Genomic DNA, 21,569 nt, shown 5'->3' with positions numbered 1-21,569 from the left:
AGAAAAATACAAGAGCAAAATTCAAATGTAAATAAAACATCAATACAGCATGCTCTTTTTGATCTTCATTGAGCCTAATTTTGCAAACTTCATCCAGGCCCCTTTGATTGAGGGATGTTTGGTTTTGAGCTTGGAAATTATCACTCTTGCACCCTTCATTTCCTCCCAGCTGTGTTGCTTCAGGTTGTTTCCGAAATATTGGAATTCAGTTTTTACTACTAGAGCGTGTCTTAAGATTACGAGGAAGAAAAAGAATAAATGAGAATGTGAGTAGAGCATACTCTGTTTGGCTTGTGCTGAGCCTGATTCTGCTGTCTTCACCAAGGCCCAAGTCCTGCCATTCTGTTTTTCTCCAGACAAACTTTACTCTTATTCCTTTGATATACTTTGTAAAAATAATGCTACATTTGTATGGGGCTTAATAACTAGAATATTTCCATGTGGATTATTTCGTTTGGTCTCACTGGGAAACTGGAAATGAGAGGACGGATAGCTCCATTTTTCAAAGAGGAAACTGATGTTCATCAGAATCCAGCTTTGGGGGCATCTGCATGGCACAATCAGTTGAGCGTCTGCCTCTTGATTACTGCTCAGATCATGATCCCGGGGTTGTGAGATCGAGCCCCACATCTGGCTCCGTGCTGAGCGTGGAGCCCGTTTAGGATTCTCTCTCTTCCTCTCTCTCTGCCCCTTTCTCCCACTCGCACTCTCTCTCCCTAAAAAATTAAAAAAAAAAATAGTAAGAAAAAAATAACAGGATCAAATTCGCATCTGTATTTTTGGAATTCAGGTCTACTATTTTCATCATTGTGGCTCAGGGAACCACAGAAACAGATTTCCTCCTCTTTCTCTTATCTCTTCCTTATGGATAAACATTAGGATCTTGGTCTGTGTACTTAATATGATATAATTAGAATAAGCTATGGTCCCATATGCTATTAGGTGAGAAGACACAATATTTAGCTGATGAGTGACTAAATTAAATTAATAGAAAAACTTGAAAACTCAGGTGATTGACAGTTCAGTCATGAGTACCAAAATAAACCCCAAATAACAGTCGGTTAAACAAGAAAGAAGTTTACATTCTCTGCCATGTAAAATTCTGGAAGAATGGGCTGGTCTGTGACTCTACTTTGCAAATGTCCCAGAGATCCAGGCCCCTTCTAGTCCACAGCTCTGCTAGCCTATGGTGTGGCCCTACTTCTTGTGTGCAAGGAAGCATCCTCAAATCTGGGCAGCAGGATGGAGTGAATCATAAAAATAGATCCATAAATAAAGATAAACATTTTCACCTTCATGAGGGAGACAGTAACAAAAAATACAAACAAGCAAATGAATTGTTAGATGGTTAGAAGGGCTAAGGTTAAAAACATAGCAGAAAAGGATGCTGGGGGTGGGAGTGTCATTATACTAAGGGGTGGTTAGGTGTGGTACGGTGCAAATGTGACATTTGATGGAAAACTGGAAGGCGGTGAGGTGGGAAGAAGGATATCTGAGGGAAGAATGTTCCAGAGGGAACAGCAAATGGGAGGGGTCTGGATGGGAGCAAGAGGAAAAGGCTAATCTTAATTTATTTGAGGAAAAGCAAAGATACTAGTGTGGCCAGAGCAGAAGTGATGGGAAGACAAGATGAGAAGAGAGGAGTAAGGGAGAAACGTTATATACATTGTTACCTCATGGCTTTTATTTGAAGATGAGAAGCCATTGGATGTTTGGGGTGTGGAAATGACCCAAGTAATATTTAATAGGACCCATGGCTGCCACGATGTGTTTTGAAGATGAGTGCATTCAATTTATATTGCGGTGTAAACAAATTCCTACAAATGCAATGGCTTAAAACAACACAGATTTCTTATGTCACAGTTTACATTGGTCAGGAGTCTGGTCACAGCTTACCTGGGTTCCCTGCTTCAGGCTGCATTCAAGGCGTCCACTGGATGCCAGTCTTTTTTTTTTTTTTTTAATGTTTATTTATTTATTTTGAGAGAGAGAAAGAGAGAGAGCATGAGCACGAGCGAGCAAGGGGCCAAGAGAGAAAGGGAGAGAGGATCCCAAGCAGGCTACACGCTGTCAGCCCAGACCCCCATTTGGGGCTTAATCTCATTAATGGTGAGATAATTACCTGAGCTGAAATCAAGAATCTGATCCGGCCACCCCTGGGCACCAGTCTTATTTGGAGGCTTGATTTGGGATGAATCTTCTTCCTAGCTAATTCAAGCTGTTAGTAGAATCCATTTCCTTCTGACACAGGAGCTCACGGAGGCTTGCTTCTTCAAGTTCAACAGGAGAGCCTCTAGCCCCAGTCTGCGGAGATTCTTACATTACATAGTGTAACCATGGGAATGACATCCCATCACCTGTGCCTTATTCTGTTGGTTGGAAGCCTCACAGGTTCTGCTGTCACTCAAGGTGAAGGAGCTTCTGGATGTTAGGAGGCTGGGATTATTGGAGGTCACCCTAAGGCGTGTTCACTGCGATGACAATAGGACTTTGTTACTATTGTTTGGATGTAGACCTACCACAGAGACAAAGGAGAGAAGAACTGAGAAAGTTGGATGCCATTAACTGAGATCTGGGAGAGGGAGGGAGGGAGGGAAAACCAAGAGCACACATTTGGCGACACAAAGAATGAGATACCCGTTAAACGTCCCTAGGGAGATGTCGTATAGACAGTGGCATATGGAATCCAGAATTAAGGGAGGAGATTAGAGATATAAATTTGGGACTCATTAGCATATAAGAGGTATTTAAAGCCAAGGAATGAGATCACTAGGGTGTGAAGGTAGGTAAAAAACATGTCCAAGGACTGGACCCTAAGCTCCCTCCATTAAAAAGTCAGGGGATCAGGGAAGAAGCAGTAAAGGAGAAGGGAGGTAGGTAATAGTGAGATAAGAGGGGTGCGCAGAGCATGGCATCTCCCTCTTCTCTCTGAACGTGCTGCATTTTTTGAGTAGTCTTGGTTGCCGAAGGCGCATTGAAACCAGGGTTGACTTTGTAATGAAGGTTCAACAACCGGGTTTGCGTTTGTGCCCAAATAAGCCAACCTAATTCAGCCGGAGTGTGGCCAACACTGTCAGTGGGAGTGTGGGAACTGTTTGAGTCAGTTTGAGACTGACACCATAAAAAAAAAAAAAGCTGCTCTATAAAGTGTACACCCCCCTCAGATATCAGGTGACACATGTCACGTGCTACCTGAAAAGTGAAAGGTTTCAAACAATGACAAGGGAATGAGTCTTCCCTTGATGTATGAGATGTGAACTTGTGCGTACATCTTTTGATCAGACATTTATTTCAGTATCCATTGGTTAGGTACAGAAATTGATTGACATCATTAAAATGTAAAGACCCCCTACGGGCATAAGAAACCACCATTGGTTCACCCAATCATACCCTGAACTTAAGGATATATTGCAATACATTGTACTTGGTAGAGTCTTGTCTGTTGTTAGGGAAGATAGAGAAATAATCTTGAAATTCTAAAGCGGTTGAAGTAGAAACAAAGACCCCATTTGTGCAAATTCAGTACATTATAATGTAATTAGCATCATAGATAATATGAATATGCGTGTATACACCGAGTTAGCTGTATCTATTGAAGCTATGTAACTTGATCCTTACTCCCTTTTACATGTAAACAGAAGTCCAAATGTTCACTTAGAAGATCGAATCTGTTCTCCAATTTCCACCCAAGTGTTTCTCAGGTGTCTCCTTGCCCAGCAAAGTCATAACTGTGGCAGGCGACAGATTAGGAGGCTTGTTTCTTATCTGGCTAGAGATGATTTAGAATTAATCAGCTTTTAAAACAGTGTGCAAATAACCGACAGCTCTCTTGTACAAATTAGGCTGTAGTTCTCACTGAACTAACGAGGAAACAGAGCAGAGCTCAACTCCCTCTGAACGCGGTGACCAAACACTGCACTTGGGCAGTGAGGCTGGCTAGCTCCTGTTGGACCACACAAGTGACATCCCAACTGGGGCATGTCGAGCTTGGAAGCGGGAGTTACAGGCAGCGTAATGAACCGGCCTCCTTGCCTTTCAGATGGGCTGGAGGTCAAGTTCGTTTGTTTGTTTTTAATTTAGCTGAACTTAGAGGCGGGTTGAAAGATGCCTTTGCCGGCAGGGATCTTTTGAATAGCTGCACAAACCTTTTGGTCTCTCTGTCGCTTCCCTCCAACCTCTCCTCTCGTTTGCAGGATTAGAAAAGCACTTGGGAGGCACATTCATCTTGCCGGCGTTGTCAGGAGTGATCAGCGAGTTTTATTAAAAGCCCCGGGACTGCCTGAAAAGCCTCCTTGTCTGAGTTTGAAATGAAAGGGGCATGTTAAGATCTTGGGGCACACTGTCGGGACCCCTTGCCCTGCCCCTTGGACTATGAGCTAACATCCCTGGGGGAAGCACAGAAGCCCTCCTTTGTTGAAGGGATTTCGCCGGTGGACAAATGGAGCTGGCCCCTGACAGCATGAGCTCTCGGAGTTGGGGAGGGCCCCGTGCCCTGCCGCCGCTGCTGCTGCTGCTGCTGCTGTTGCTGCTGCCGGGCTGGGCCGGCCCCACCTTCATCAGTGTTAACCGTGGGGTCAGGGTGATGAAGGGCAGCTCTGCCTTCCTGTTGGGGGATGACCTGAAGTTTGCCATCCCCAAGGAGAAAGATGCTTGCAAAGTAGAAGTCGTGATGAACGAGCCAATGACCCAGAGGGTTGGGAAACTCACTCCACAGGTAGGTTGTACCTGAGATTTTCTATTGAGTGTGTGTGTGTGTGCGTGCGTGTGTGTGTGTGTGAGGGAGAGAGAGAGAGAGAGACAGAGACAGAGACAGAGACAGAGACAGAAAACAAAGCAGTGACAGCCTTCCAAGGGCTGGAGTGGACAGTCTCTTGTGCGGTGTGATATGGTCAGTCTTTATGGGATTATTCCTGCCCCGAGTGACTTCATCCATTGCTAGTCAGGGTGCCTTTGGATAAGACATCAGGATTTCAAGATGTGTTTTCGGCCACACTTGTGACCGCAGGATAGCAAAAGTAAAACGTGAAGACATTTTCATCTCTGTCCATCACTTGAACGTTCCCTTAAGTAGGAGGACAGACATGGAAAAAAGAGGTGAAAATACTTCACTTTAAATATTCACTATTCTTCAAAGTGCCTGGGTGGCTCAGTCAGTTAAGTGTCCGACTTCAGGTCATGATCTCACGGTTCGCTTACGGCCCCGGTTTGCGAGTCTGAGCCCCTCATCCGGGCTCTGTGCCGGAAGCTCAGAGCTTGGAGCCGCTTCAGATTCTGTGTCTCCCTCTCCCTGCCCCTACCCAACTCATGCTCTGTCTCTGTCTCTCTCTCTCAAAAAAATGAATAAACATTTAACAAATTTAAAAAAATAGATATTCATTGTTCTTTAAAAATGTCTGTCAAAAAAATATTTCCCTTTAGTCAAGACCTTGGAGACCTTGTCATTTAAGAGTACTCTATGCACAGTCCTTTTGTAGGATGAAGAGTTACTTTCTAATCCATTGGATTTTAAAAAGTCTGCGTTATATTGTATTTGCTTAAAGTAGGAGTTTATCTCTGTACAAAATAGGAAATTGCTCTGGTTTCCTTACTTGTTCCTACTGTGGTTTAACTTCCATTGCAGACAAGTTTGAGAATATTCAGCACCGGCTGCTGCTGCTGCTTCTGGAAAAATACCCATTATTTGTGAACTGTGAACATGAATCTTCGTCTCCATTTGGCTAAAGAATCATATTGCAGGAAGTTATTCAACAGTGGTACTAGATGTTGTAGAGATGGGCTGGCGAGACTTAGATAGATGCTAACTCAAATGGACGTCTTTACTGCACTCAGAGTACAGTCCGATTCAGAAACCTATCAGAATTCTATGGAGGGTTCTCACTTAGGGAGTATTCCTGATGTGATAGCAACCAAATGTCTCTCTCCAATTTCCCAGGAGATTTTCTTTTGTAAGTCCGAGCATCCAATGGGCACCTGAAACCCGTCGGTACACAATAATGGCCCTCCCTCCGAAGGGGTTGTATTCCCAAGTGTTTGGTAATTGCAACATGACTTGGACTGTGGAAGTGTGTTTGATTGGAACTTACCAGTCGGGGAAGGAAGAGAGACCTGGGATAGCTCATATCCAGAGCCCAGATGTGCTTAATGCAATGAGTGGGTGACATGAATAAGTCAGCTGCAGAAAACGGAGTCCCAATTTCCGGAGTTAAAAGCACCTCCTTGGAGTTGTGGAGAGTAATGTAGGACCCTAATCCTAGAGCTGCACGGATATATGTGGGTACGTTATAAAGACTGATGAACTCATCATTTGGAACCCTTCCAATCAACGTATTTTTAAAAACTGTTCAACATTTATTTAGAAGTGAGGCTGAATATCTTGTGGGGGAAGAGAAAACAATTCTTCCTGGTGCCCACTGGGGCAACCTGTGGTCCATCTGTATTCAGCTCTGGCCCCAAGCATGGCAATTTGGGGAGAATATACTGTTACTTAAGCCAGTCTCTGAGACGTATCCTCTCCCAGTCCCAAATAGCCTGTGACTTATACACACACATATAGTACTTTCTCTGAAAGTAACGAAACTGTCTCCATTATTTATTTTTGGTGCCATTTTAACGGTCTTCACTGTTTGGCCGGCTCTGCGATACCAGAGGGCAAAAAGGGATCTAAGTTACTACAACTAGGTGAAACGCTTATTTTCTCATAAGGATCGGAATAGTTCTCCAAGTCATCTCCATTCCAAACATTCTCAGATTTTAAGGCAAAAATCCAGTTACTAGGAAGAATATGGAGCAGAAACAACATGCCTGCCTGGTTGAGGCAAGTCTGGTTGGGTAGGCTGGGGACGGGGCTCCGAAAAGTCCCAGGTTGTCCCCTCGTGTGCTGTGGCTTAGTGTAAGAAAATGTTCCGTGAGTGCATTTCCGTGGGTAAACCTGGCGTCTCAAATGGATTTAAATGGTCTACAGAAAATGTGTGACTTACAGCTTCTAAAATTTATTGTGTGAAAAAAGAGGCCATTGAACTGTGGAACTTGATTATATTTCTGCCAAATATTAGAATTTTGTACCATAAGGAAACCTATATATCCACAAAACTTTGTTTCTCAAATTGCCAGGTGATCTTCCCCGTTTGTGATGATACTTTCAACAGAAACCAGATTCCTAAGTAAAGTCTGGCTTTTTTTTTTTTTTTTTTTTTTTGGAATGTGTGCTTATTTTCAGTGCAGCCCTCCCCAGGGATTTATTTCTTATGGCGTTTTTGAAATTAAGCATAGCCAAATGCGTGTGCACACCCACAAAGCCTAAACATTATTCTTTAATAGCACTTACCAGTAAGTCGAAAGCAAGGCTTATGTGAACCCATTTCTAGCAAGATGACTGTATTAACAACACCCCACTGTGTAATGAACGGTTTTATTTGATTTGCAGAGAAAATGTTTTGTTTAACATCTGTTCAATTAGTGTTTTCATTTCATTACTGAAGTTTGTCTTAGGACCAACAGGTTCATTTTCCTATTGGATATTTGGAAAGGGATTTCAACTGGCGCATGCTAGTACCTTCTGTTTAGATAACCCTCTTGATATAGTCAATTAGATAAGGTCGGTGGCAATATGTTTTCCTCATGTTTTAGGATGAGACTGCCTCACGCACAGCACTTCTCACACCTGTTTCAAAGCAAGAAATTTCCTGGGTGGAAAGCACCTCAGTGTAGAGCTGAGCTTGCTTTTTTTGACTAGGAAATACAGCAGTAAGAGAACATCTCTAGTTTAAACCAGTTTACTGTCATTAAAGTGAGTAATGAGTTAGGAATGTGTGACAATTTAATTATAAATTGTAATTGAAAAGCAGTTGAAGTGGAAAAAACCAAGGCTAGACAGTAATTAGAAAAGGATTTAGCTCTCCTTTGTTTTAGTTGGTAAATTTATGGACAATTATGGTTGTCGCCTTTTATAAAAGGAAAACATATTACGAAACATAAAACAGATGTTTCTTTTAACAAAGCAGATTGTCCCTTTATCACCATGACTATTTGTCAATGATATGGGGAAGGTCTTTCCTTTATCTCCTTCCTTGTTGTCAGTTAAAAAGAGGAACCAATGATGTCTGTGGGAAAAGAAGATCATTGGTATTAGTAATAAAGTCTTCTCAGGGAGGATGATGTCTGTAAATGATTGAGCCTGTGACAAAGTATGAGCTAAACACCATGAACTCAACAGTGATGGTGTGCGAATGCCTCAAGGGTATTTCTTAATCCTCTACCAAATGAGATTGGGCAGAGCAAGAGTCATGGTGTGATGGGGATAGAAAATTCTTCTTTTAAAAATTAGGTTTCCCCAAACACAACAGTGAGCAATTTCCTTAATGGTTCTGAGTGAGGTGATACAGTTAATTATAATTTTATTTAATATAAGAAATTACCTTTAGTTTGCTCTGTGTCTCATCAACCATTTCCGCTATTATGTAACCAATAACACAGCCTTTTGCAAGTGTATGAGAAACACGTGTGGGTCGTGTTTGGCCCCGATCAACCCCAACGCTGTCCATAGTCAGTGGTTCCAATTTTGAATATGAAAGTGCTCTCTGGAAAAGAAAGAAATGAAAGGAAAAGAAAAACTGCATAATATTTATAATACAGTGTGTTTGAGGGGTAACGCATGCCTTTTCATGCATACACCCAGGTAGACCTCTCTAACTCAATTGTTATGAACCCCTGAACATTGTGGGTGTATAATATTTTGATAAATGGAACCATATTTAAATTTTTTTAAAGCTTATTTCCTTATTTCGAGAGAGACAGAGAGAGGACGGGCAGGGGAGGGACAGAGAGAGAAGAGAAAGAGAATCCCAAGCAGGCTCTGGACTGTCAGCACGGAGCCCGACGCAGGGCCGGGACTTGCAAACCCGGAGATCACGATCTGAGCCGAAACCAAGAGTCAGACACTCAATTGGGCCACCCAGGCACCCCAAATGGAACCGTATGTTAAGTGTATTATAGACTATAAAAATCATTGTATCAAGAGATAATTACTTCTTAATATATCTGCTTGATCTGCTTAGATTTTCATAATTTCGATATTCTCAAAATAAGACACATCTGTATGAAAGCAGGATGGTGAGTGGGCACAAGGGCGGGTAGAGGGGCACAGTGGGTGGTGGTGGTTACAACGTGCACACACGCACACACACATGTGCACACCCCACTCACAGGCCATAATTTCCCCAGGCAGTATTCCACTGCCAGAAAAATCAAATCTTGTACCATTTTTTTTCACAAATATTTATCCATTTTTTCACATGAACTAGGTCTTTGACTGCCATTTCCTTCCTAATGAAGTAAAGTATATTCACAATGGTTGCCCGATTCTTGATGAAGACACAGTGAAGCTTAGACTTTACAGGTAAGCAGCACACATAACCATTCTGTGTACTTCTTAAGGCTTTATTTCTATAGATATATATTATTATGAGGCTAGTTACTAGATTCCAAAGAAGACAGTCATCAGTAGAAATTGAGGACCTAAGTAGATGAGGCAAGAATTATAGCTGACTTTCAATTACCTTGATTTGTATCATCTTCCTGGCGGCTTTTCTGTAGCAAATTTCTGTCCTGCTTCCCTTCAGGGGATCACCTCCGGTGATCCACCTTCTTACTTCTGACAGGAAGTGAAAATTGCAAAATACAGATTCCTAATGAGAAGCAGGAAAATATATTCCAAAGCTGAATGGTATTCTTCATTCTGATTATCAGCCGCTTAGTTCATAAGTAGTACAGTAGCTTCTAATTTTAAACATACTAAATGATAGAAGTGTTAAGAAAATCAATGATAAAGTTAAGTGCAGAGTGACCATGTGACCCAGCGGTTCTACTCCTAAATGTACAATGAGAAGAATAAAAACCTATATTTTCACTTGTCCACAAATCTTCACTGTAGCATTATTCGTGATATCTGAAAAGTTGAAATCCTAACTGATGAATGTATAAGCCGAATGTGGCATATCGGTACACTGGAATGGTATTCAGCCATGCAACGGAATGACGATCTGATTCAGGCTACAGCATGGATGGACCTTGAACCCATCATGCTCAATGAAAGAAGCCAGACACAAAAGGTCACATACCTTTTCATTTATATGCAGCATCCAGAAAACACAAATCCAAAAACACAGATTAGTGGTCGCCAGGGGCGGGGGAAGGGCACATGGGGAGTGACGGTTAATGGCTATGAATTTCTTTTTGGCGTGATAAAAACGGTCTGGAATTAGATAGTTGTGATGGTTGCACAACCTTGTGACTATACTAAAAACCACTGAGCTGTATACTTTAAAAAGGTGCATTTGAGGGTATATGAATTATAGCTCAGTAAAAAATTAATTTAAAAAGGAAGCTCATGGTTATGGTATTACTCACTTCATAGAGGTGACTGACAATTCAGTAGATGGGATAGGCTTTTAGATACTTTTTTACTTATTTTTGTTGCTGTTATGAATATTTGGCTAAAATATCCTAGTGTGTATTTCCCTGAAGTACTACCGTAACACAAAGCGTTTTGTAGAGGACGCTGGAACAGTGAATCATCCTATAGACACTTATGATCACCTGCTATAGCTCACGGCCCTACGCTGGGCATAGGAAACCCGAAGGTGAGGATACATGGACTTTACGTGCTCCTAGGCTGACCCAAAATAAGGGTAGGTACTTGTAATGCAAAACAAGTCTTGAAAGAGAGGCTGGAACAAAATGCTGTGCTCAAAAAAAGAAACAATACCCGAGGATTCCTTATAACCAGCACACTGGGTGGTGGTTTCATCTTTCTACGACTGCAGAGTTAGAAAACGAACTTCGGACAGCTTGCCTGGAAGGGCTGGAGAAGCTGATGAGTTCTGACTGCTCCCACTCCTGGAGTTTCCAAGGGGCGCAGAGGGTGCAGGAGCAGGGCCGGAGAAGGGCTGAGGCAGAGGAGCTGCTCTTCTTGGTCTCGAGGACATTCGAAATAGAATATTCAGAGGAGGTGGAGGCAGAAAAATCAGAGAACAGGCTTGTTCCCTCCTCACCTCCTCTTCGGCCCCTTTGGCAAGCTACGTGGCCTTTGTGCCTCGCTGTTCTCACCTGTAAGTGGAATTGACAGTGCCTCTCGTGGGTTTCTGAAGAGCAAGAAGATGTTGATGCTGCAGAAACTCCTCACCCTTTCACTCCTGAATCACAATTCGGTCCATAAACTGCACGAGCTTGATACTCTTAAATGATACATGTGCTGGGAGTGAGATTCTGAGCTCCCAGAAGTCATTACATATCAGTACGGATGACGGGTTTGAGAGAAGGTGTTGAAAGAAAGATCCTGGGGATGGAGATGGCGGGAAAGGGAGTCGACACCAAGCTAAGGAGATGAACGGAAAAGGACAGAGATTGGGAGTAGAAATCCAAACTCTTATAAAGGCAATCTTTAAGCTTCAAAGCAAGTCAGTTCACAGATACCAGAAGTATCTGAGCACCAGTACATATTGCCTTTGCTCCATTCTCTCCGCAGATTTACTGAGACGGATACCTTCATGGAAACCTTTATCCTGCGGGTCTATCTCCTGGAACCAGACTGTAACATCATCCGTATGAGTAACAACGTACTGGAGGTGTCCGAATTCTATGGCCTGTCCCGAGCCATTGATAAGAACGTGCTCAGATTTGACTATGAGGGGGCGGCCGGCCTGGAGTGCACAGTCAGGCTGGATCCTGTGGGCAGCCGGCTGCCAGCCCATGGTCAGGTGGTCCTGCTGGAGCCTCGGCCAGAAAAACCTCGTGGAGATCAGCCGCACAGTTTTTTCCCTGAATCTCGTATGTATGTTTGAATACCTATCTGAATGTTACGAGAACTGATGTATCTGGAAATAGTCATTTTCCACTGGGACAAAAAGTTGGACTTGATCTAAGAACGTGTTGCTGGTTAAAACATGTCAGTTAGTGGGGAAGAGTATGCACTTGGGGATCCATACGACCTGGGTTTGAAAACTGCCTCTGCTATTTATTTCCTGGGTGATTTTAGGTAAGTTACTTAACTGCATCAAACCTCTGTAAAAGGAGTAAGGAGAGTAGCTGCCTCACAGGGTTGTGGAAAGCTGGAGTACATGAGATCCCGTGCACAAAGTGTGGTTCACACCGTGTCTGGCTCATAGCAAGTGCTCCGTAATTGTCAGCTGTTATCATTCATGGTAGCAATGGCAGGGGTTGTGAGAGTAGTTGGTGTATTTATTAAATACTGTTTGATTATGAATAAGTCTGATGTAGAGCATAGCAGTAGCCATGGTTTAAATCAGGAAGAGTTGATGGACAATGTTCCTTCTGTTTTTCATTTCATCAGTATATTTTGGGCACCTCCTATATGCACAATAGTATTCTAGGCATTATGGGAAGGCCAAGAAATAGAAGGGATAATCACGATCACAGTAATGCCTTGAATTTGGGCCACAATTTACAGCTAAAGGCAGGCTAGCGCACGAAGTGCTCTTGTTCAGGGTTCACAACCATCTGGTTAAGAAGTAGAATACTCATTTTGTACGTCAGGGGAATGTACAGAAGGCCACTGGAAACGTGAGTGGCCTATGTGTGTCATTTACCCCACAAGAGTGAACTATGAAGCCGGGCAGAGACAGAGAGACTATGGCAGAGATGATTATGGTTTTTAGTGGGAGAGATCAGGTTGGTTGAGGTGGTTACAGAGTATTTAAAGGGGGGTTAAGAAAAGGACTAAGCGGACCTGGAAGGGTGTCTGGACTTGAGGGTGTGACGAGCACAGCAGGGAGAGAATTTCAGCAAGTAAAACAGCCTCAGAGAGCCCACATGAAGAAGCCATGGAAGCGGATGCAGTGAAGGAAGGCCTGTGCTGGACGATGGGAGGCAGTCGTGACCCAGAGGCCTATCTGTCAAGGATATTCAAGCACCAGAACATGCATTTTATGATTTTTTTTCTCTCAGTGTGACTTTTGGTGGGCAAGGATCTCAGGAGACAACTGGTCAACTATTCTTCTCAGTAAAAGAAACAACAGGGTTCTAGAACAATGCCAGCCCTCTCCGTGAATGACTAGAGGGTATACGAGGGTGTTCGTGAGGCAGTGAGAGGGAATGAGTATCCATGGGAGGGAGGATTAGTTTTTTACATTTCACAGTCATGCTCAAGTGACTCTCTTAATTCAGTGCTGTCCATTCTAGAACTGGGAACAGACCTGAAGTGTCCAGGTGGAAGCTGTAGCCTGGGCCTGAAGAAAGCAGGAAGTATCAAAGTGAGCTGTGAGGAGTTCCTGCTGATGGGGCTTCGTTACCAACACACGGACCCCCCTTCTCCCAACATTGATTACATCTCCATCTGGCTGGACCTCACAGATGGCAGGAGTAAAATCGTATACAAGGTAGAGTTCGGGTTTCTGTGTCTGTCCCCCACCGCAGCAAGAGAGCCACCTCCATGGAGCTGCTCGTGCTGACTGCCATGCCGGGACAGACAGCTCCTGGGCCATTGCGGGTGGGACTGCCCAGTGACGCATGAGAACTTCAGGCTTGTTGGGGCGCCTGGGTGGCTCAGTCGGTTAAGCGTCCGACTTCGGCTCAGGTCATATCTCACGGTCCGCGAGTTCGAGCAAGCCCCGCGTCAGGCTCTGTGCCGACAGCTCAGAGCCTGGAGCCTGCTTCGGATTCTGTGTCTCTCTCTCTGTCTCCCCTACTCACATTCTGTCTCCCTCTCTGTCTCTCTCTCTCAGAAATAAATAAAGCTTAAAAAAATTAAAAAAAAAAAAAGAACTACAGGCTTGTTCTGCTAGTGAGTGCTTAAAATTGGATGGAGCCTTTGTGCAGACTGTCAGTCTATAATTTCTCCTCCCCGACTCTCTTCTAACTCTGCCACCACTAAGGCAATGGAGGAAGGACTGGGGCCAGTTACATGCTACCCTTCTTCCTCCTCCTCCCCCTTCGGTATTCTTCAGCTTGTCATTTGATCTTTTGTAGCACCCTCTCTTTGAGGTTTCATTTCCCCCTTCTTTTATAGAACCTCTTTTCCCCCATTAGAGGAAATGAGGGGGCGCACACATCCACTAGGTAAGTCCATGGGAAACTAGGAAGAAGGGGAAACCTAGTCCCATTTTTATGAGTATAGTGGATTATATCCTTTTCATTCTTTCAGACTTTGAGATGGAGGACTAGGTCATCAAAGAGACAGGCAGTCCCCCGAAGCCTCTTCCATCGTTCAATCTCTTTTAAATTTCCCACCCTTCCCTTCTATTGACCTCACACTGACATGAAGGTAGAAGATGAAATCAATTTATATGAAATATTGAACATGCTACTCCACTGATTCATATACTCTAGAATTGGTTTATTTGGTTAGCTGAGCAACTGTGCATCAGCTAAAACAGCTCAGACTTCATGCTGACCTAAGATGATCCACGGTAGCATTCATGAAAGACCTCCATCTTTCAGACTTTGACTTCTCATTAGGATTCCTCCTAAGAAACTCAGATATTGAACATTATTATCCCCCCACCCCTGCCAAGGAATTGATAAGACAAGAAATGATAAGAAAATAATAAAGTAAGATCATAGAATTTTAGAATGAGATAGATGGTCTGGTCAAATTGATTAGGTAAATAACGTGGAGAATCTTAAAGGATAGATTTCTGAGCCTCACGGTAGCGAAGAGCATGAACACTGGGCCCAGTTTGCCTGGGTTCAAATGTCTATTTAACTAGCTCTCTGACTTTGGATTTTATGCCTCAGGTTTTAAAACCTGAAAACGGGGATAAGAGAACCTACTTCTGAGAGTAAGCGAGAGAAATAAACAAGATGATACTTACAAAGCACCTGGCACATAGTAAGCACCATGCATGTTTTGCCAGTTAAAGAAGCTACCCAGGAAAAAATGGGTCATCAGCTACATTTGGAAATGACTGGTATAGCCCAACCCCTTGTAGGGTGGTGGCCAGAGAAATTGCATGCCTTGTCCATACATATGTGGCCTTATGACTGAGCCAAGATTAAATTCTAGGCCTCCTATCTGTAGATGTCTTTTTGTCTTTTTGGCACAAAGCTTTCACTTCTATTGATTTCTTATCTCCATTAAAAAAATTAGACCCATTTTTCTTCCTGACTGATTCTTCTTCCTTTAAAAAAATTTTTAAAAAATATTTCTTTAATTTTGAGAGAGAGAGAGAGAGAGAGAGAGAGAGAGAGAGAGAGAGAGAGAAAGAGAGAGAGAGAGAGAAAACGAACCAGCAGGGCAGGGGCAGAAAGAGAGGAAAACACAGAATCCAAAGCAGGCCTCAGGCTCTCAGGCTCTGAGCTGTCAGCACAGAGCCCGATGCGGGGCTTGAACTCATGGACCATGAGATCATGACCTGAGCCGAAGTTGGACACTTAACCGACTAAGCCACCTAGGTGGCTCCCCTGACTGATTTTTCTTTTTTTTTTTTTTTACATCTCTATATTGAGTTAGGACTTTGTTTGTTTATATTTTCAGATCAGTTTGATTGGGATTTTACCCCTTTAAATGACCTTCTTGTTTTATTAATTAACTTACTCCATAGGCAATTTGGCATGTCATAAAACACATTCTTTTATGAATATCAAAACAATATGCTCACTGCAGAGAATAATTTTTAAAAACCTCATAGAAAGCACAATAAGAAAACAGAACGAGTTATGTTTCAACCCTTTTTTACACACACACACATTTATACACATGGTAAGGAGACAGGTACAACAGTGTTGATTCCGTTTCATGCAACTGAATTTATACTATATTTGAAGTTTTAAAATCTTGTTATTTTATCATTTTTATGCCTGTACAGTCCATTCTCATCAAGTAACTAAATGACTCTTCACCCATAATTTCTTCTAGATTTTTAAGGATTTCTTGTTTACATTTGTTTTTGTAATCTACCCAAAATGAATTCTATAGTATTGCGAAACACAGGAACAGTTTTTTTCCCAAGTAGCCCAGATTTCAGCACTTGGTATTGAAGAACTAACCTGTTTCTCATTGATTTTTGATGCTGCTTCTATTGCATAGAAAATATTATGTATATGACTTCAAGGCTAGTTCTTTTGTTCCTTAGATTTGCCTACTTATTCTTGTGCCAGTATCATTCATTCTAAATATAAAAGGGCAATGATACACTTCAGTATTTTACAGGCAAGTTCTTCCTTATCACTTGTCTTCAAAGTTTCCTAACCCATTCTCACCTATACGTAGTTCTCAAGCCCTAAGTAGTTTTATCGGGATTGGATTAAAACTGTATGCTATTTTGGAAGTAATTGGAATATTAGAACATTGAGCGTACTGAGCCTTCTTATCCAGAAATGAGGGATCTCGCTTCATCTAGGCAAATGTTCTTTGATGTGTTTCTGTAAAATTTGCAGTTTTCTTCGTGTAAGTTGAGCATACTTATTAAGGCCTGTCCAAGGCAGTGTGCTTTTGGGAAATTACTATGAATAGGCACTTTCCCCTCCATTATATCTTCTCATTGGTTACTGATGATAAATAGGAAAGCTATTTTTTGGTATAATTTTCTTTTATCTGGCTTCTTTCTTGAATTCAATTATTCCAAGAATTTTTAAATTCTTTGGGCTTTTGAAGACCATAATTATATCTTTCACTAATGATGATAATTTTGTCCTTTCTTTTTCAGTAATTATTCCTCTTATTTTTGCTATGTTCTCCACTGGTTTGGCCAGAATAATATTAAATATAACGATTCCTATAAGAATCCTTGTCTTGTCTATTTTATCAATATCAACTGCCCACGCTGTCCTTTTTTAATGCCTTTTGCCTTGATTCGTCTTTCTTTGAAAGTAATATGACCACTTCTGCTTTTTTCTTTACATGGTAACCTTGGATTGTCCCTTTACTTTTAATCTTTGTATGCAATTTTATTCTAAATGCCTCTCCTATAAGGCATAAGTAATTAGCTATTTAATTTCAGAATATTTGTCTTGAACATGGGAATATAAGCTACGGTTTTATAATAATGGGTATATATTTTTTCTGTCATCTTGTTTTATGTTCTCTTGCTAACTAAAAAAAAAATTTGTCTTGTAACGTAGATTATATTTTCTATGCCTTTTTCTTCACTTATTTGAAAGTCGTTTATCTGACCTTATGTTTTACTGGGATTTAGTTCTAAAATTGAAAACATTGTTTAACTTAAGTTTTTAATATTTAAGACAAAAAATGAAATGAGTCTTTTGGCTCCTTCCTATATATGATGAGGATCGGTCCTATTTATCCTTTCTCCTAGATTGCCCATCTCCCCACCTTTGTTTATGCAATCTGAAATTTTAGTTGTCTCCTCAGTGGCTCAGTCAGTTGAGCCTCTGACTCTTGGTTTCAGCTCAGGTCACCATCTCATGGTTCGTGGGTTCAAGTTCTGTGTTGGGCACGGCAGTCACAGCGCACGGAGCCTGCTTGGGAGTCTCTCTTCTCTCTCTGTCTGCCCCTCCTCTGCTCTCACGCACTCCTGTGCACTCGCTCTTTTCTTCTGATGAAAAAAAACATTTAAAAAAAATAACCATTTAAACATTTATAAGTAAACATTTAAATTTTTTTTTCCAACGTTTATTTATTTTTGGGACAGAGAGAGACAGAGCATGAACGGGGGAGGGGCAGAGAGAGCGGGAGACACAGAATCGGAAACAGGCTCCAGGCTCCGAGCCATCAGCCCAGAGCCTGACGCGGGGCTCGAACTCACGGACCGCGAGATCGTGACCTGGCTGAAGTCGGACGCTTAACCGACTGCGCCACCCAGGCGCCCCATAAGTAAACATTTAAAAAAATAAAATTTTAGTTCTAGCATTCAGTTATTATATTTGTTATTTCTTATATCATCTATCTTTTATTTCAAGTAAGCTCTTTTTGATGTTTATATCCATTTTGTTAACATGTCTAAAATAACATATTTATTTAGGCTTAACCCTAGGCTGAGACGGTCTTATTGTTCAGCACCAGTCCTTTTGTGTTGTGATTTTCCCATTCTTGAATTTTCCAATTATGACTCTAGTTTTTAACGGCATGTGAAAAATAGATACTCTAAACCCTGAGATGTCTCAGCGTATCATGAATTTGTCTTCATAAAGCATGCAGCGGGAGGGGAGAGGGGTGATTGTCTCCTCTTTCTCTATTGTACTTCTCTCTTAGGAGTTTTGCTGGCTAGTTTCAGGACTTCTGACCTGGGGGGGCCAGTTTTTGGGGAGCGGTGGGGAGAGCATTGAATGAGACACTGATAGAATATGACTTCATGCCCCCTAAGTCTGGCAAGTGTTTCAAGCTGCTTCTTTGTCCCCAGGGCAGTTTCCTGCTTTCTCTGGGGATCCCCGGTCCTGGACGTCTCCTACTGGTGGATCTCATCTCCAGAGGAGGCATTTCTGAGTATTCACTTGCAAGTCCTCCCATAGCTCCTAGGATGATTCCCACCTCCAGCTGCCTGTGGCAGGGATTCTTTGCCTTCTCGCAGAAGCACCCAAAAGGTCAGGGTCCAGGATGACCCCACACCAATCCTCTGTCCCACTTGGCCCATATCTGGAGCACTCAGATATTTTTCTCTGCTGCAAACAAGGACTACAGGCAGATCCCAGAACAGACACGATTATTCTTCTGCGTCTGGCTACTTATTTCCTCCTGTATGAGCACCAGTCCTTTGTGTTCTTACCTGTAAAAGATACATTTTAAGGCTGGTCTCAAGGAAACTTCTCTCTGGACACTGGATACCAGAGACAAATATAGCATTGCCCACTTTTCCGCTTCACGGAGGCGTGTGGGGTTGGGGACCAAAGGAGTGACTCAGCACAGCAATGCACTCTTCTGTACGAAGAAAACTTTCTCTTCCCCTCGCAACCCTTCTCTATGCTTGTAGTGAGTGAGAGGGTTCTAGAGTCTGGAACTGGTTCTAGACAATCTGCTTTGTAAATTCTGCCTATAGTATTGGTAGCACATTCACTTTGAAATCTGTTGTCACTTTCATTGGAACTTTAGTTCAGCCTGAGCCAAAAAGGATTCCATTTTTAACATTTTGTTGCATACAGATTACAACTTCTAGTCCAATATCCAGTGTTCAGCATACTGAATGTGACTTATTTGGGGGTCCAGTATTTCCATTTCACAAATGGGTGGAGGGGGGAAAGATCTAGGAATTAAATAGCTTGATTAAAATCGTTAAGTGCTGGACATAGAATCAAAAGGACATTTCCTTCTGATGCCAAAATTATTGTCCCTTTTCAACCCTGGCTACATGTTAGAGTCACCAGAGAGCTTTAAAAATACCAGTTTTTTCAGAATGCAAGCTGGTGCAATCACTCTGGAAAACAGTATGGAGGTTCCTCAAAAAACTAAAAATAGAACTACACTACGACCCAGATATTGCACTACTAGGCATTTATTCACGGGATACAGGTGTGCTGTTTCGAAGGGACACATGCACCCCCATGTTTATAGCAGCACTATCAACAATAGCCAAAGTATGGAAAGAGCCCAAATGTCCATCGATGGATGAATGGATAAATAAGATGTGGGGTATATATACAATGGAGTATTACTCGGCAATCAAAAAACATGAAATCTTGCCATTTGCAACTACGTGGATGGAACTGGAGGGTATTATGCAAGTGAAATTGCTCAGTCAGAGAAAGACAAAAATCATATGACTTTACTCATATGAGGACTTTAAGAGACAGATGAACATAAGGGAAGGGAAACAAAAGTAATATAAAAACAGGGAGAGGAACAAAACAGAAGAGACTCATAAATATGGAGAACAAACTGAGGGTTACCAGAGGGGTTGTGAGACGGGGGATGGGCTAAATGGGTAAGGGGCACGAAAGAATCTACTCCTGAAATCATTGTTGCACTAGATCTAACTAACTTGGATGTAAATTAAAAAAATAAATAAATAAAATAAAAAAAAAAAAAACACCAGTTTTCTGGACATCTGGGTGGCTCAGTCAGTTGAGCTTCCGACTTCGGCCCAGGTCATGATCTCACAGTTCGTGGGTTTGAGCCCCGCATTGGGCTCTGTGCTTACAGCTCGAGCCTGCAGCGTGCTTCGGATTCTGTATCTCCCTTTCTCTGTCCCTACTCCGCTTGTGCTCTGTTTCTCTCTCTCTATCTCTCAAAAATAAATAAACATTAAATTTTTTTTTAAAAAATGCCAGTTTTCTTGTCCCTTTTTTGGAACAACTAAATTAGAACCCATGGAGATAGGGCTTGGGCATTTAGTGTATGTTTAAAACTCTCCAGTGATTCTCATGTGCAGCCAGGTTTCAGGTCACTAAAGGACACTCCGTCTACCATCCTGGGAACCAGATATGTGATAGCTTTACTTATGTTGTTTCTTCCCTCATATTTTCTTTCCCCTCCAAAAGTCAGAGAGTGCGTGGTTGCCCGTCTATATCAGAGCCGGCATTCCTAATCAGATTCCAAGGGCTGCGTTCATGGCCATGTTTATTCTGGAAGTGGATCAGTTCATCCTGACCTCTTTGACCACAGCCGTTCTGGACTGTGAAGAGGATGAGACACCCAAGCCCTTGCTGGTGTTCAACGTTACTAAGGCCCCACCCCAGGGCTACGTGACTCATCTGTGGGATCACACCAGACCCGTCTCCTCGTTCACCTGGAAAGATCTAAGCGACATGCAGATAGCCTATCAGCCGCCAAACAGCAGCCATTCTGTGAGGAGACATTACGAGGTAAGAAGAAAGGGAGACAAAGCTTCCAGCCTGTTTGGTATTTACAGAGTTCTCAGAGAGGCCACTTCCCTTAACCTTCAGTTGAGTTTGTACAGTCATTGCCTCAAAGGAGAATCCATCACGGTAAATCTGGAGGCAGATTCAGATGCCTAGAGGAGCCTGGCAGGTGATCCAAAGAGCAAATCCGGCTAGGGTGGGGGGCAGGGGGAGGGACACTGCAGGGACTGAAAAGAGCTGGCCGTTTAGAAGGCACAGGTGCAGCGGGGCTCCGATGACTGCTGCCCTGTAAGAATACAGGCAAACAGACATACCGGGTAGCTATAACTCTTGTCCTGCAGAGACATTGGAAATCTGTAAATTTGTAAAAAAGTTGCAATTTTTTAAGTGTATTTATTTTGAGGGAGAGACAGAGAGAGTGAGCAGGGAAGGGGCAGAGAGAGAATCCCAAGCAGAGAGAATCCCATCTGCACTGCCAGCGCGGAGCCGGATGCAGGGCTCGAACTCACGAACCATGAGATCATGACCCGAGCTGAAACCAAGAGACGCCAACCAGGCTCCCCTCAGTGTTTCGATTTTTAAATATATAATACATATTAAAATAAAATAAATAAATAAATAAATAAATAAATAATACATACTAAGAGTTTTAAAAGTTTTAAAATTGTGCCAGCCAGAAAATATTTCTGAGGACCACTTGTGGCCCAGAGCTCACCAGTTTGAGCTGGCATCCTTGAAAGCCTTCCTGCATTACAGAGACCATTGGAGTTAGAGATGACTTTGTCTACAATCCTTTCATTAATGCATTCTATTATTCCTTCTTGTTCCGGGGGGGTGGGGAGTGTTTTACTGGGATCCTTACTTTT

General features: G+C 42.4%; 1 protein-coding gene across 8 annotated transcripts in view; it reads left to right on the top strand.

Annotated features, from left to right (window-relative positions):
- The window catches only part of FREM1 (FRAS1 related extracellular matrix 1), a 166,185-nt gene that overhangs the window by 23,032 nt on the left and 121,584 nt on the right, over window positions 1–21,569 (top strand). For all 8 annotated transcript variants that reach the window (XM_043566605.1, XM_043566603.1, XM_043566602.1 and 5 more), the window contains exons 2-6: window positions 4,194–4,714; window positions 9,300–9,394; window positions 11,522–11,823; window positions 13,195–13,391; window positions 20,383–20,706. In XM_043566605.1, coding sequence (XP_043422540.1) covers window positions 4,439–4,714; window positions 9,300–9,394; window positions 11,522–11,823; window positions 13,195–13,391; window positions 20,383–20,706 — 1,194 coding nt within the window. In that variant the 5' untranslated portion in view covers window positions 4,194–4,438. The remainder of the gene's footprint in view (window positions 1–4,193; window positions 4,715–9,299; window positions 9,395–11,521; window positions 11,824–13,194; window positions 13,392–20,382; window positions 20,707–21,569) is intronic.

This window comes from Prionailurus bengalensis, chromosome D4, assembly GCF_016509475.1.
Source record: "Prionailurus bengalensis isolate Pbe53 chromosome D4, Fcat_Pben_1.1_paternal_pri, whole genome shotgun sequence".
NCBI classification, from domain to species: Eukaryota; Metazoa; Chordata; class Mammalia; order Carnivora; family Felidae; genus Prionailurus; species Prionailurus bengalensis.
Note: the sequence above shows the minus strand (reverse complement) of the source record. Positions and strands in the feature narration are given on the sequence as shown.